The 16,218-nt window shown below is 41.6% G+C and overlaps 1 protein-coding gene across 1 annotated transcript in view; it reads right to left on the reverse strand.

Moving 5' to 3' along the window:
* Xpo5 (exportin 5) overlaps positions 1-16,218 on the reverse strand; it is a 36,076-nt gene that overhangs the window by 19,569 nt on the left and 289 nt on the right. Inside the window, exons 2-13 of the mRNA XM_010617693.1 lie at positions 14,958-15,079; positions 13,733-13,805; positions 12,011-12,148; positions 11,707-11,889; positions 8,587-8,613; positions 8,026-8,211; positions 7,288-7,364; positions 5,936-6,035; positions 5,043-5,126; positions 4,190-4,315; positions 2,941-3,031; positions 1,362-1,490 (exon numbers count right to left, since the gene is read on the reverse strand). Coding sequence (XP_010615995.1) covers positions 1,362-1,490; positions 2,941-3,031; positions 4,190-4,315; positions 5,043-5,126; positions 5,936-6,035; positions 7,288-7,364; positions 8,026-8,211; positions 8,587-8,613; positions 11,707-11,889; positions 12,011-12,148; positions 13,733-13,805; positions 14,958-15,079 — 1,336 coding nt within the window. The remainder of the gene's footprint in view (positions 1-1,361; positions 1,491-2,940; positions 3,032-4,189; positions 4,316-5,042; positions 5,127-5,935; positions 6,036-7,287; positions 7,365-8,025; positions 8,212-8,586; positions 8,614-11,706; positions 11,890-12,010; positions 12,149-13,732; positions 13,806-14,957; positions 15,080-16,218) is intronic.

Raw genomic sequence — 16,218 nt, forward strand, 5'->3', positions numbered from 1 at the left:
AAAAAAAAAAAAAAAGAAAAAAAAGAAAGAAAGGCTAGAGATACAGGCCTTGGGTTCAATCCCCAATACCATAAACAAAACAAGCCTTAGATGGATTGGCTTGCATTTATCTACTAGTCTAAGTATGACATGTCTGAAGGCAGAGAATGGTTCCTGCCCTATTTCCATCTCCTAAAGAAGAGCTGTCTGAATTCACTTCGGGAGCCTTGTCTGTTGGGGATATATGTGTAAGCATCAAAAATAGTGTCTGGTCAACTAGAGGTACTTGATATTAACTTTTCCCCCACTTTACAAGCTGTCCATGAGAATCTAAATAATTAAACTATTTGAGCCCATGAAGAATTGTCCCACAGGGGCTATGGATTTAGCTCAGTGGTTCTGGCACCTGCCTTGCAAGTGCAAGGACCCAAGTTCGCTCCCTGGTACCAAAAAAAAAAAAAAAAAATTGTCCCACAAAGGAAAAGATATATGCTATGAAATGCAGCTTCACATCCAATAGCTTCATAACGACTATAAAGGCTATGTCCTCTTCCAAATTCACAAACACCAAAGCACCTTGCTCAAACAGCCAGACAGACATATTTATCCACTACCTTCTTGCTCCCATGTAGTACGCCATTTGTTAGCTGCATCGTGATGCAACATAACTAGGTCTATCAACATCAGCGCTGATTATAAACCCAACAGCTAAATTTCATAAAGGTCAAGTAATCAGTGTACTTGGAAATGACTGCAGCTGCTACAGAGCTTTTCTAAACAGTGACTCGCATGACTTAATTCATCCTTTTCCGCTTTCCTAATCCTGCCATGTGCAACACGCATTAGTGAGACAGGAGGCAGACGATATGGAATATAGATACGTTAACAGGCTAATGCATTTGGGTAGAGGGAGATTATTTTAATTTTATATAGAATGGAGCTTTCCAAAGGGTCTTTAATTTTATGTAGAATGGGGGACTGAATGACATGGGAAAGCCCTGTGCTGTTCCTAATGGGAAACTGTGTGTGAATTTACTAACAATGTTATGCATGCACTCGGCTGAAAAGTTTCCAAAACCCAAGTCTAGACATACAACTTATTGAGATAGGGCCCCTGAAGTGAAGCAATAAAATTAACAACAAACAACTGGTTGATTCTGTTAGGAAAGAAAAATGAAAGCAAAGCTGATAGGTTTTACCCTGATTTAAACATATTTAAAATGTAGTGTTCTCTGTTTCCTCTGTGTGAGCAAATTTAAACACTCACTCTCTAGGATGGAATTAGGCAGTAAGAAAAGCTATTAAGATGTTTCTCCATCTCCATGTTGCCTATGTACAGGTTTGGTACACTATTGCACTAATGTACAGCAATGAAAACTTACAATTCACAGCTCCAGCATCCACAGGGCTTGACAGCTGATACTTCAGCCATTCGCCGGCCATCTGGAAGCTGGTCTTGGTATCCAAACGACACGCCATCCTCATCACTTCTCCTTGCTGGGCTCGGGAGGCTGCACAGGAAGGACACGACACAATGTGTACGGTGGTGCCGAGTGGATGCCTGGTCATTTACGCACTCCAAGGGAAGTGATCCGTCAACCTGTTCTGCAGACTCCTGTTCTGAATCTAACGGTTGTTCCGTAGTGTTTTACTGAGTTAAAGAATCCAGAAAATGTTCAAAATAATCTATTTCCAGAATGTGTTTTACCAGGCAGATTCTGTTTGTTTGTTTGGTACCAGGGATCAAACTCAGGCCCTTGCACTTGAGAGGCAGACAGTGAAACCACCGAGCCAAATTTCTGGCAACCAGCCAGATTCTGTAAGTAGCAAATGAAACTGGCCTTGCACCTCTGTTGGAATTCAAGAGAAATCAGGATGGATCAGGTTGGAAAGAATGTAGAATGGTACAGCTGCCAGGAAAAAGAGTCTGGTAGTCCCTCAAAATATTAAACATGGAACTGTCATATTATCTAGCAGTTTAACCCATAGTTATATACCTGTCAGAAACACAAAAATATGTGCACAAATGGTCACAGGAACATTATCTGTTAGAGCTAAAGGGTAGAAAAGAGTTTGAATATCCATCGACTACTTGTTTTGTTTTTGGTACCAGGGATTGAACCTGGTACCTTGCGCTTGTGAAGCAGGTGGTGGAACCACTGAGCTAAATCCCTGGCCCTCCATCAACTAACAAAGGGCTGAATAAAATGGGGTATCGTTACACAATAAAGTATTAGGGTTAAAAAGAAATGAAATACCAATCCACGCTACAACATGGATGAATTTTAAAAACATAATGCTAAATGAAAGGTAACCATGAAAGGCCATATATTTTATGATTCCAATTTACATGACATATTCAGAATAGGAAAACATAAAGGCAGATAATAAAATCCCTGGTTGCCCAGGGCTGGGAGAAATGAAGAGACTGGGGTGTGATTCCTAGTGGATACATTTTAGAGGGTAATGAAAATGTTCTCCAGTTAGTCAAGATGGTCACACGACTCTGAAAATCTAAAAGCCACTGGACTGTATACTATACCTGGAGGAATTATATATGGCAAATGAATCTTACCCCAATAAAGGAATCTTAAAAAGCAAAGAAAAGCAGGCTATAGGAAACCTAGAACAGTTAGGTACTAGGCTACAATAGGCTTTCTCACTCTTTCTGGGAAGAAAGAACCACTAAGTAATACGGTATTCAATCCTAAGTGTCTTAAATATGAACACTCTGCCCAAACATCGATGTGCAAGGCCTGTCTGTGGGGTGGGAATGGGAATTTAGTGTTGGGTGATGCAGTCCTAGTGCCTTTCTGCAGAGCTTGAACAGACACAACAGCTTGAGTGGCTGCTGTCCAGACTTGGGGCTCCTTAATAGGGACCCAAATGTCACCAACCAGAATTCATAAACACCAAATGCCACTCTGAGTGCTGGAGGAAGCCCAGGCCAGTGTCACTTACAGTTGAAGAAAGCGTTGAAGTCCTCATCACTATCAAAATCATATCGGGAATATTCACAGCTCGGACTGTCTGTCTTAGAAGGAAAACCCATCTAGAAAGAGAAAAGCAGTTAGGGTAGAAATAAAGCAAGTGCTTAAGCTTTGGGGGATCAAGCACTTTATTTCAGAACCAAGGGTGAGACATGTTGACATGTTACAGTAAGTACAGTATTTCTGTTCTACCCCAGATCCAGTTTGCTCCTGGTTCCAATATTTCTGAGAGTGGCAGAAAAGTTGACACCTTTTCTAGTTTCTAGTTTACTCAGAGAGAATTAAATTCTGGAATTCATTGGGATCTACGAGTATGGCATGCAATAAAGAAGAAAGAGTTGAGAACTACTTGCCTTGTTAAATGCTAAATACTTGGAATATGTAGAACTATGTATGCTTCGTTCAAAAAGTATTGAAGGCCATGCCAGAGAATTACTTATTTTTATTTTTTGTTTTCTTTTGAGACAGGTCTCATGATGCATCTCAGTCTGGCCTTGAATGCAAGGAGATCCTCCGCTTCAGCCTCCCAACTCCTGGGATTGCAGGTGTGTGCCACCATTCCAGTTATGACAGAGAATTAGAACATAGTATGTGCATGTGCCAGGTGAATTTCCTGAGCACCAAAGGAACACATGAGTGGGTCTCAATCTCATGATTTACAAAGGTAAAGAAACCTGTCAACTGCAAGAGCTCTTAGCAGATCACAGAGAATTCAAGAGCAGCTCTACCAAGGCAGTAAGCAATCTTTGCCTTCACTCTCAGTCCCTGCTCATATGTCTGGCCGAGTCAGACTTGACCTTCAGAAACAACCCTTAGATGTCAGACATCCTCCTCCAAGGCCAGTGATGGCAAATCTTTTAGAGCTTTCAATTATGCAAACAGCTGGTTGTGGCACAAGTATCCTACGTTTGCCACCCTTGTCCTAGGCACTTCCTGACTCTGCACTCCTCTGTGCCTGCAAAGCACAGTGCTTTTAACTCTTGAACAGCATTTACATCAACCTGTATGCCAATGCTCTTGTCCTAGCTCCCAGCCCGATATTCAACGCTCAAGGGCTCTGCAGTATGGAAAAGCAGTTATAACAACCAGTATGGATCACCTTTTTCCTGAAGAATAAGGGAATATGCCCAAAATAGGGGTCTTAGTGACTGTCAGTGATGCCATTCAAAGCCCTCTTATGTCCATTCACCCCCACTCCACATGTTGAGGCTCTCTTATACCTTGACCAAGTTGGTCATAGAAGCACGAAGATATTTCGGTAAGATTGCTAATAGCACAGGATCCCGAGATAGGACTTCATGCCTGAAGAGGGCTCCCCAAGTCATCTGAGTTGAAGAACGCAGAAACTAAACAAGGAATATATAAAAATCTCCATTTAATTTGAATTATACTTAGCTAGGTCTTCACTCAGCCTATTAACTATATCGTCTTAGATATGACGATACTTGGAAATTACCTCCCTAGCAAGTACCCAGTAACAACTGCACATGTTACAGGAGTGTGTGTCCAGGACAGGCTGAGGGTTGGATGTGGTTGCCAGAGCATGTGGCCTGAACTCTACCACTTTCTTCTCTTTGTCATAGACGGTATTGGAATCTCAGGGTGATAAAATATAAATTTTGAGTTGGATGAAACTAATTTTATAAAAACCATCAAACTTTTGCATTTAACATCTCTTTAGTACCAATCCCGTGATGCTCCAACATCTCTGGAACATTACATGGGTCTCAAGGAGGGTGAGGGTGGGTAGGCCGCTGAGCTGACAGAGCAGTGCCCTAGCTCCAGGAGAGGACCCAATACTCCTCTTAAAGAAATGTCTCCTAGGGCCGGGGATTTAGCTCAGCGGTTCAGTGGCCTGCCTTGCAAGCGCAAGGACCTGAGTTCGATCCCCAGTACCACACACACACACACACACACACACACACACACACACACACAAAGAATGTCTCCTACAGCCATGCGCTGGTTCTGAAGGGTCACACGGTATACAGGAACCGTTAATATTTCATGGCATAGCCCTGGATCATGGTTTACCTAACTAAAAATTGAGGTGTTGACTGCATAAGCTTTTACCTGACTTGGGTGGGTTGTGAAAGCAAGAAAAGATTCCAGGTATTTCCCAAAATTCACTGGTGTTTCTACATCAGAGTCTCCGCCCTACAGGAGAAAAAAGACCCCAGGTTAATCATGAGAACTAGGAGGGGTGTGGGGGAGGGGAGCAGCAGAAGAGCAATAAATACAGAGAATTTAAACCCTCATAAAAGTCACAGGCTAGGGGTGTGGTTCAATGTGAGAGCACTTGTGAGCATGCAGTGAGGTCCTAGGCTTGAACCTTGGTACCATAAAAAAGGTTTGTTTTGAAAGGATTTCATATTTCCTTTTGGCTACAGAAAGACTCTATTTCAAGGGTCAAAAATTAAGAAAGCCAGCCAAGCGTGGTAGCATGTGCCTGTAATTTCAGCACTTGGGAGGCTGAGGCAAGAGGACTACCTGGACTCCATATTGAGTTCAGGGCCAGCCTAAACTACACAGCAAGACACTGTCTCAAAAGAGAGAGAGAGAGAGAAAGAGAGAGAGAGAGAGAGAGACAGACAGACAGACAGACAGGGAGGGAGGGAGAGGGAGAGAGAAGAGCTATAGAATAATGCACGGCTTCTTGTCCTTAAAGGGGTTCTCGGAGGCAGGGACTCCAACCAGCAAGGGGTCGCTAACTGGATCACTTAATTTGACTCCAGCCTAGGCAACTTAAGGAGATCTTATCTCAAAATAGAAAAAGTAAAAAGGGCTGGGAATGTAGGTATGGAGGTTGATCCCTAGTACAACAAAATAAACAAGAAGTAAAACAAACAAACAAAAAAAACATTTAAAAGCTACCCCCACCCCCACCCCAGGTCTTGGTCTTCCATGAAACTGGTGTCCTGGGTAACCAGCATTCTGAATGTTCCCCTCACATGGCCCTTGCTCACCAGCAGCGCACACAGCTGGCTGCCCAGTGCACAGAGCACCTGGCAGAGTCTCTTGAGGAAGACGTAGTGCTTCTCCACCAAGCCGCCTCCGTCAGCTGTCCTGTGAGAGAATAGGGTGACAGGCCGCACACTGAGGGCCAGTGGTCCGCGCCTCACCAGTCACACCTCAGTGACTAGCAAAGCTAAAAACTAATAACAAAAACCCTAACACCACAAGATTGATGCAAAATATGGTTCAGGGTGATCTCTTCCTTTGCTAACAACTTGATAGTGCTCAGTATTCTGGGATGGTGACGTAGCTCTGAGGATTGCATAAAACAACACAGCAGCTACACAAAAAAGCAAGGGTTGATGCCCACAGAGGATAGGAACAGAGCCCTGGAGAGCAGGCATCAATTCCTTACACCACTGGTAAAACGAAGAGGACCAAGGTAACGACCTAACTTTGTGTCTCACTTGTCCAAATCATTTAGTTTGGATCTATTAATCAGTAGAGAATCCAAAAACCTGTTAAAACAAAACAAGAAATGAACTGATTTGATGGGAATACCTGGCCTGAAATGATACAGGACTCATCACACTAACCACAATACACAGCAACTTGTACAAACAGCAGCTACACCACTGACCCTGTAGCCAGCATAGGGAATGGAGAAAGGAGGGCCTCAGAGTAACTTCCCCAGGCCCTGGGGAAGCTGAAAGGCAGGGCGTTGCTATGTATCCATGGGTGCTGGACGCATACCCACTGCAGAAACGGCGATGCAACACCTGTGTGTTCATGTGTCTTTGCACAAATAAGAAATGGATCCTAGAGGCAGTAACTACAATAACTACTGCAAGGATGATCTATTCATTGAATCAACACGATCCCTTCCACACAGAAGGGCTGTCTCTTCAGGAAAGAAAGCTATTTTTAAAAATTAATTAATTAATTAATTAATTTTTGGTACTGGGGATCGAACTCAGGTCCTTGTGCTTTCAAGTCAGGCTCCGGAACCACTGAGCTAAATCCCCAGCCCCAAGAAAACTATTTTAAAGAAATGCCACATTAGAGCAAACAGTAAGAGATTTTTAAGTACTTCATGTGTTTCACAGCTTTTCACGTGTCTCTAGGACCAAGAATAAGATTATCAAAACAGTGCTAGGCTGCGGAAACTTAAGACATATCCAAATGAAATATCAAAAAGACGAGGTTAGAAAACATTGTAGGGCTGGGATGTTGACAGTGCGTTTAGCATGCACAAGGCTCTGGATTTAATCCCCTGCATGCATGCACAGGTATGTTCACACACACACTGAAAATTACATTTTTTGGGATAACCCACAACATACTGAAAGGTAAAGATACTCACTGGGCAGCAGAGAGTATATAATGCATGGCAACATCTCCAAATAAAACCATCAAGGGCTTCCGGTCTTCCAACTTGCCCTAAACCCAATTATAGAAAAACAGTCACACATACTACATTACTAAAAACCTTGAGTTACTGGTGTCTTCTATACTGATATACTCAAATGTACTGGCTTTTCATATACCTTCCCAAGAACTTAGACAACACTAGAAAAATGACAACTCTTTAAGCCAAATCTGGGTAAGATACATATTTTGCACTTGCGAGGCAGTCGAACCACTGAGCTATTTCCTTGGCACAAGACTTGTTTTTTTAAAATGTGCTGTGAAAGAACGCCGACACAAAAGCAAAGTAAGAGACATCCTGTAGATTATACTTCTATGGAGAAGAGTCAAGAGTCCTGTTACTCAAGACAAACACAAAGCCAGTGCAACCACCATATGTGATTCTCTGATATAACTGTAAGTGAACTAGAAACGTTAAAATTATTCTTATTTAAGTGAAAAATCAAAAGAATCATGGTTGTTTCAACTACCAAGTGGCCTGACAAATACATGTATGTTCTGGCAATAGGTCCCTGGAATACTGAAACTTGTCCTAAGGGACAAGGAGAGCCAGGAAGCCAGCTGCAAGGAATAAAACGCCAAATCTCTAAATTTCTTTCTGCCACAACAGGTGACTGAACACATGTTCCCTATCAGACACTTAAGAGTAGAAGTCAGTTTAAGTGCAACTTACTTTTCTACTGACAGCAATGAGAAGACACTCGGCTGCTCCCAACTGCAGCTCCTGCTCGTTCAGAAGCAGGCACAGCATCTCCAGCAGCTTGCAGTTCTCAGCCGTGATGTGACTCATGGACACCCAGTCAATGTAGCCAGCAAGTGTGTTCAATGCTGCAACTCCAACCCGACAGCTGGCCTGAGCCTGTGCGAAATCACCCACAACCATGAAGTCCTAACACCTGTCTAAGAATACTGTGGGTATACCTGCGTTTATATTTTCTAATTCTAAAAGAAAGCAAGTTGTTAAGGTAGGTATTCACGTAATGTTTACTGGTAGGAGATTCAAGTTTTCTTTTGATACATAACTAATGGCATTCTTCAGAATTCATCAATAAAACTATGGTGACATATGTGGTGGCCATTCTAACTTTTCTCAAGAAATCCCAAATATTAAAAATTTACCCTCCTCAATGATCAATGATCAAAAAAGTCCAAATCTGAGGTTAGTAAGCGTATGTATCCCCATGCCTAGACACCCTAAAGAAGTCTCCAACACCATGAAGAGGTGCGCTCTTACCTTTGACTCCTGAGAAGTATCTGTTTTCTGAAAGAACAGTGTAAGAATCAGATGCTTTTGATAAGCAAAAGGCTACACAGCAACCCCCCCGCCACATAGCAACTTTTAATGCCCTTAAGTAATGATTGTTAGATACAGGTCCAACTTTTAACCTTGGAAAAGAATGTCTTTACTAACTGTTATTAACTGATATTCCCCTAACAACAGGTTAAAACAAGAAACAGAAATAAATGAATTCAATTTATGTCCATGTGTGTATGTCTACAGGAAAGTCAAGTACACAAAATACTAGATGCTAATATATCAATCAAAATCATGGCTGTTCAGGACACATATATACGAAGAGTTGATTTTTATCCTTATATTTCAAATATAAAAATGTGATTATAATTCATAAGCATACAAAATTAGTATTTCCTAAGGAACTACTAAAAATAGAATTAGTAACTCCTTATGATGATTAAGGACAAGTGACACATGCAGGAATAACAACTTCTGAAGTACCTCACAGTTACCACCATTGGGATTATAAAAGATTCACACCACAGTGCCCAAGCCTAGACTTTACCCTCCACTCCAACACACCATCCACAATCCTTGGGGCGAGTGACAGGACAGGGGAGACAGCCTTTTTACCCTTTTGTTTCCTGTTCAGTCCACTCCTCAAGTGGGAAGGAAAAAGGTGGAGGGAGAGAAGGTGTAGGAATGAGCAGGCAAGTTCAAGGCACAAAAGCTGGCCCCTGTGTGCACTGACTTAGGAGATGGCAAAGACCAAATCCAAGGCATGGGAAGGTGAGAAAGGATAGATTCCCAACTCCTGCCAGAACCCTGGCCAGCAGCCCTGCTCTGCTCCATCAATGTCCAACTATTCATAACTGGAAAGTACTGGAGAACCAATGCACTTCACTAACTACTGTAGCTGTGAAGAGAAGATTTTTTTTTTAAACACTACACTGTCGTAATGCTTTTCTTCCCTAAATGAAAATAAATTCATGGCTCTCGAGTGAAACTGTATTATGTCCTAACTTTCCCAAGAAAGTTCCTTCAGTATTCTACAAATATATCAGGTTTATAGCTTGGGAGATTTCTTAGCTTATCTCACACAAATGTTGCTGTCCTGCAGAGAGGAAATGCCTTCTTTCCTGTGGGATGCTATCCTTTTCAATCAAAAGAATTCTTCTCTAATAAAATATCTACTGAAAGCCACCAACACTAACCTATTGTTACTTCCTTTTGCTCTTTTTCTTTTTTCTTTTCTTTTTTTTTTTGGTCTTGCAGAGTTGAACTCAGCACCTTCCTGGAACAGTCTAGGCAAGGACAATAGCAATGAACTACATCCCTTTTTGGGATATGATCTTGTTAGGTTGTTCTAGCTGGCCTTCAATTTGCAATTATCCTGCCTCAGCCTCTTGACTAGCTGAGATTACAGGTATGCATTGCTATGCTGAGTTCCTACTGCTATCTCTTTGACTATAAATACACATCAATTTTATGAAATATTTGCAAATATTTTCTCTATATTTCTCTTCAAGGAATCTTGGAAAGGTACTTAGGAAAAGAATTCATTTCAAACCGGGCGTGGTGGTACACGCCTGTAATCCCAGCACTTGGGAGGCTGAGGCAGGAGGATCACTGTGAGTTTGAGACCAGCCTGGGCTACATAGTGAGTTCCAGGTCAATCTCAACTACACAGTGAGACCCTGTCTCAAAAAACAAAACTAAACAAAAAAAGAATTCATTTTAGTAAAAAGAATGGGTGTGAATTCCACTGCAACTATTATTAGAGAGGATTTTTCACTAATTTATTTTCAGCATCAATACACTCTGAACCTTTAGAGACAGTATCTTCCAAATTTAGGATGGTTTTGAGGATTAGATAACATATAGAAAGTACAAGCAAATTTACAGCACATATTAGATATTCACTTTGAGTTCCTCCCCACCTCATCATTTGCATTAATGTGCCTAAAATTTCTCTAAAACCAAACCCAATAAAGTTGCCAGGGGCAACTATAGTTCTTTTTACTTTGTGAAATAAGTGCCTACAAGAGTTCTAGATAAGAGATTTTAGCTTCAGCATTGTTGACATTTCCAGTTAGATGGCCCTGAACTGCTGGACTACCTGACTGTTGGGTATTTAGCAGCATACCTGTCCTCTCTGCTGGATGCCAGCAGCAATCCCCTCAGTTGTAATAAGCAAAATCTGACTCCTTAGGGTGGCCAAATCACCCCCACTGAGAACACTGTATTAGATTAACTTTAAACTATCTCTTTTGGGCTGGGCATGGTGGCGCATGCCTGTAATCCCAGCACTCAGGAGGCTGAGGCAGGAGGATCACTGTGAGTTCAAAACCAGCATGGGCTACATAGTGAGTTCCAGGTCAGTCTCAACTACATAGTGAGACTCTGTCTCAAAAAAAAAATAAATAAATAAAAGAAAAAGAAAAAGAAAAAGAAAACTACCTCTTTTGAAAGGTTATCTCCTAAAAATGATAATGGTCAGAAAGATAATGTCCCGCTAACTTGACTTGAAGAAGGCATATGTACTCAAGAAAAATAAAATACTAGGGATCATGCAATAAAGACAAACATGGCAGCCATCTACTGCAGAAGGGAGCAGGACCAAACAGGACCCCATATCCTGAACTAGGAAAAATCTAGGTTTTCAAATATGAAGTACTCACCTTCACTTTTATGCTATTTTAAGAATTTTTTTAATAGACAAGGAAAATCACTGAATTGAATTCCTGAGAAAAAATATCTGTTCTACTTTTTCTAGTCATTTCCCAGTTTTTTGCTTATAAAATGGCTCTTCCTAGCTGGACAACATAGTGTACACCTGTAATCCTAGTTACTTGGGAGGCTACAGCAGGAGAATATCAAGTTTGACGCCAGTCTGGATAACTTAGCAAGTTCCTACCTCAAAATAAGGGCTGGGGATAAAGCTCAGAGTTCTCTAGGCTCAATCCCCAGTATTGCTAAAATACAACAAAATAAAGTAAATAGAATGACTTTTTCCCGAACTAGATACCTTACTCACTTGCTGAAAGAGCATTTTAACTAAAAACCACACATGTATAGTAGAAAACAGGACTCTTGTCGGGTGGGGAAATCCCTTACCATCTGTTGGTATTTGTTCACATTTTCCTGCAGTGTGTTGAGTAGGAAACTGAAGATACTCTCCATGTTCTGGGTTAAGGTTTGCTGAATATCCCTTCTTCTTTGAGGGGGAAGAGTCTGAAAGGTCACTACATCTTCCGCCAGGCGCAAAAGGATGAACATCACCAGTTCTGTCTGTGTTTCCTGTACAACAGAACACTTTGTTTATCACAGGAACATCCAAAGCCATGTTCTGCTGACAGAGCAGCAGCCAACACCACCAGGCAGTAAACCTGGGGTCTGCCCAAGAACAAGCCCTCCGTACCCCTTGCCTGGACAGTGTGTCCAGCTCTGCCAGCATGTCGCGCCAATGCTGCGGCCACTCTCGTTTGATCATCTCTACCACGATTCGTGACAGGCCATCTTTAATGTGGTTCTCCTCTTCCAAAATGTTCATTGTTCCCTGAAAAAGAACAGGGATGTGAAGGTGTCTGCAGGACTGAATTCCAAGCATAAATTCTGGGTTATAGTGTACAAAACTCACTGGCAAGCCTGTTTAAAACTAAAAGCAGCAGTCAGGGATTTAGCTCAGTGGTGCCACCGCCTGCCTCACAAGCGCAAGGTCCCAAGTTCAATCCCTGTTACCAAAACAACAACTAAAAGCAGCAAACTTGTTCTCCCTGTCTGAGTTACCTGTCCTGCCCACAGACCAATCATTCTTCGCACTTAAGCTTAAATGAGGATTGCATCAGCTAATGAAACAGCTCACACAGAGCTAGGAAAACATCACTGCTCTTTACAGACCAGTGACACTCTCATATTGCTTCATGTTTTTATATTTTGTTTCTTGTAGTACTGGAAATTTAAGGGCTTTCACACTGAACTACATTTTATTTTATTTTTTTGGTACTGGGGAGCGAACTCAGGGCTTGCACTTGCAATGCAGGTGTGGTGCCACTGAGCTAAATCCCCAGTCCTCCCAGCTCTTTATTTAGACAGAGTCTAGCTAAATTGCCCAGGTTGTGCTAAAACTTGGGATCCTCCTGCCTCAGCTTCCCAGAGAGCTGGGATTACAGGCTTGCGGCACCATGATCAGTTTGCTTTATTTTTTTAAAGAGGGCCAAGGTGGAAGACTATAGAAACAATTAACTATACAACGAGAGGCTGACAAAATGGAAGAGTATGGGAGAAAACTGTTTTATTAATAATTCTAGTATGACAGAACATTAAAAAAAAAAGTGTCTCTTGTAATCCCAGCACTTGGGAGGCTGAGGCAGGACTGCTGTGAGTTCAAGACCAGCCTGGGCTACATAGTGAGTTCCAGGTCAGTCTCAACTACATGTGAGACCCTATCTCAAAAAAAAAAAAAAAAAGTGTCTCTTATGAATTGCAACATCAAGACTAATGAATCACAGTCTCCTCAGAACTAACAAAATAAGGCTGGGGATGTAGCTCAATGGTGCTGTGCTTGCCTGACAAGTGCGAGGTCCTGAGTTCAATCCCTGGTACTAAGGAAAAAAAAAAAAGAACTAGCAAAATAAAAGTCCTAGTTGGTTAAATTAATTTATAATTTTTAAGGGAACAATTTTTCCTACGAATGGCACAAAAGGGGTAGGAATTCCAAGTTTTGTGCCCTTTGTTAAAAAAAGAAAGAAAAAGACAATTTAAAACATGCTTAATGTCACATTAAAACACTTTAAAAAACAAATTCATTCTGCATGGTTTTTTATTACTAGTGTCACAGTCTGGAGAGTAGGTAACAATGTGGGCAGTGTTTCAATCTAATTCAGACCTAAGAATCGTCTTCATTCACTTACTGAAAATGTTTAATCTCCTCTGCCCTGTATAACTTTAAAAACAGAAGCCAAACCACAAGGGTACCTGTTTAAATCTAGCCAGAGGAATACAATGAATTACAATTTCTTGAAATAGTTCTTTTTTTCCTTGAAGGCAACAGCAATCATTATGCTGCCTGGCCTATCACTCCTAGTGAACCTTTACACCAAGAGCACAAGGAAACCTAAGTCCCCAACCACCCTGTCCTTACATTTGCAATCAGCTCCATGACATTGTTCTTCAGGAAGACCTTCTCCAGGCGAGACATGCTATTCCACCGGAACCTGCCACCCAAATGCAAAAAGCAACAGAACCATGTCAGATGCCTTTTCTTCACAACAGAATAGCTTTGATACTTGCATTTGATTATACTGGTGATTTCATTATGAAATTCTATTTTTTATTTTGTACCCTTTGGAGAATGGATAGAAAAATGCTTGGGAAATGTTTTACATGTGCTGTGACCTACTAATTAGAATCCATAAAAGGTTTAGGCCACAAATCAGCTTTTCTCTCAAAATCTTACTAATAGGCCAAAAGTAAATGTACATCTAGGACGACTCCAGTACTGTACTTGCTTTTTCAGAAAATCTAAATTTTTTGATGGAGTGAGAGGGTAAGGGAAACTGGGGTTTGAACCTATAGCCTTTACACTTAGCTTATCCTTATCCTTTTTTAAATTTGACACAAGCCAGGCATGGTGGCGCACGCCTGTAATCCCAGCACTCGGGAGGCGGAGGCAGGAGGATCGCTGTGAGTTCGAGACCAGCCTGGGCTATATAGTGAGTTACAGGTCAGTCTCAACTACATAGTGAGACCCTGTCTAAAAAAACAAAACAAAACAAAACAAAACAAAAGCAAAACAAAATAAATTTGACACAAGGTCTCATTAAATCACTGAGTTGCCCAGGCTAGGCACAAACCTTGAAAATCCCCTGCTTCAGCCTCCCAGAGAACTGGGACTATAGTTCCTCCACACTCAGTAGAAAATATAAATCTTGATATTACTCTCTTCCTGTGCTGGTGCATAGTTATAGTAAAATTCTAGAAAAACTTTAGCTAAATATTAAAATCTCACTCTTCTGAAACATGTTGAGGTTAAAAGACTCAAGTTAGGAGGTCTCAGTTATTCTTACATAATCCTGCTTTCCATACGCCATTCAGGGAAGTTCCACATTCAAAAAGAAAAAGATAGTCATAGTGCCTAATCAGAGATTTGTTTACCCACACACCAAATTCCTCTAAAAAGCCTATGAGGCCTGCTTAGCATATACTAGGAGCTCAAAAAACTGGACAAACAGAGTAGCAGCTATCAGCTTTGTTGAATGCACACAAAGGTTCAAAATCATGAATGAGGACAAAAATGAACGTGGAAGTTATGTAAGAATGATTTGAGTTCTCACAGCCTGCAGTGGTCATATTCAAGAGTTCCTTACTTGACAACATGTTCCAATATCTGAAGACCAAAGTGTCTGACGATGGCAATCTGTGTTTTCTCAGCCAGCCTCAAGCCACAGTGGACACAGATAGGGCACTTTTCTTTAAACTCTTCACAAAACTGAAAGAAGCAAAGTTAGTATTTTCCTTAGGGAGCTAAGACAAGGGGAGGGAGTGGAAAAAAACATAGTTGCAAACCCTAGATCAGTATTATGCAAATAAAGAATTGATAAATGTTTCTTCCACTTTGATAGTACTTTTCCCATGCTGAGCCACTAGTAGCTTTACTAACACTGAAAAAATAATTGGACCTAAAGGAGTAAGAAACTGTTAGAAATACATCCCAGAAGTATATAGTGGCAGAATGACAATTCCTAGGGTTTGCTTTAGAAACTTGGGGAGGGGGCAGGTCAAAACAAAAGTATTGAAAGCTGTACAATATCTGAATTTAAGTGACACATATATGCACAATGGTTGTAATACTCTCTACTTTTGTGCCTATTTTAAATTGGGGGGGTTGAAACAGGGTCTCATTTTGTCATGCCTTGAACTCACTATGTAGCTGAGGCTGGCAATGAACTTAGGGCAGTCCTCCTGCTTCAGCCTCCATTAAGGCATGTGCCATCACACCCAGCTAAATATTTTATATATAAAAAAAAGAACCCAACTGTTTGATTCCAGATTCTGTGGCACAATATTGTAAAGTTTCCTCCAAGTGGCGATGACTAAGAAGTTACATCACCTAAAATACAGGAAGAGCATCTACAGACACTGTTTAAAGGGGATTAGCTTGATTGGAGCAGCATCCCCTTAGTATTAGATTATCAAACTAACAAGTTGTGTCAGTCCGCAGACCAAAGCATCACCGATTCAACAAAACTACTTTCAGGAAACCAAGTGCCCTTGAGAAAATGCAAAGTAAGTGGTAGAAGTTCAGCTTTGCACGACACAGCCTAAGAATATTACACAATTAGAAAACAAGGGAGGGGTATGCGGATTAGCCCAGAAGTGCCCAACCACCCCCGTATTAAGTAAAGATGTCAAGTCGGCGCACGGCGGGAGGTCGGGTAGGACCAGTCAGGGGGACATCCATGTTTTCAAAGGAGGGAGGACCACGAAGAACCAGACTGGCTTTGGGGGCGGGATCTGCTCTTGCGCCCTGGTGGTGCGGAGCAGGGCCGGGGGTGAAAAACCAGCGCCGATCGTCGCACAGGAGTCACAGGGAGGGGGAAGGGCGGCGGGCAGGGGCCAAGGGGCCTG

This window comes from Fukomys damarensis, unplaced genomic scaffold (genome assembly GCF_012274545.1).
Source record: "Fukomys damarensis isolate Sample0158 unplaced genomic scaffold, DMR_v1.0_HiC HiC_scaffold_20, whole genome shotgun sequence".
Classification (NCBI taxonomy): Eukaryota; Metazoa; Chordata; class Mammalia; order Rodentia; family Bathyergidae; genus Fukomys; species Fukomys damarensis.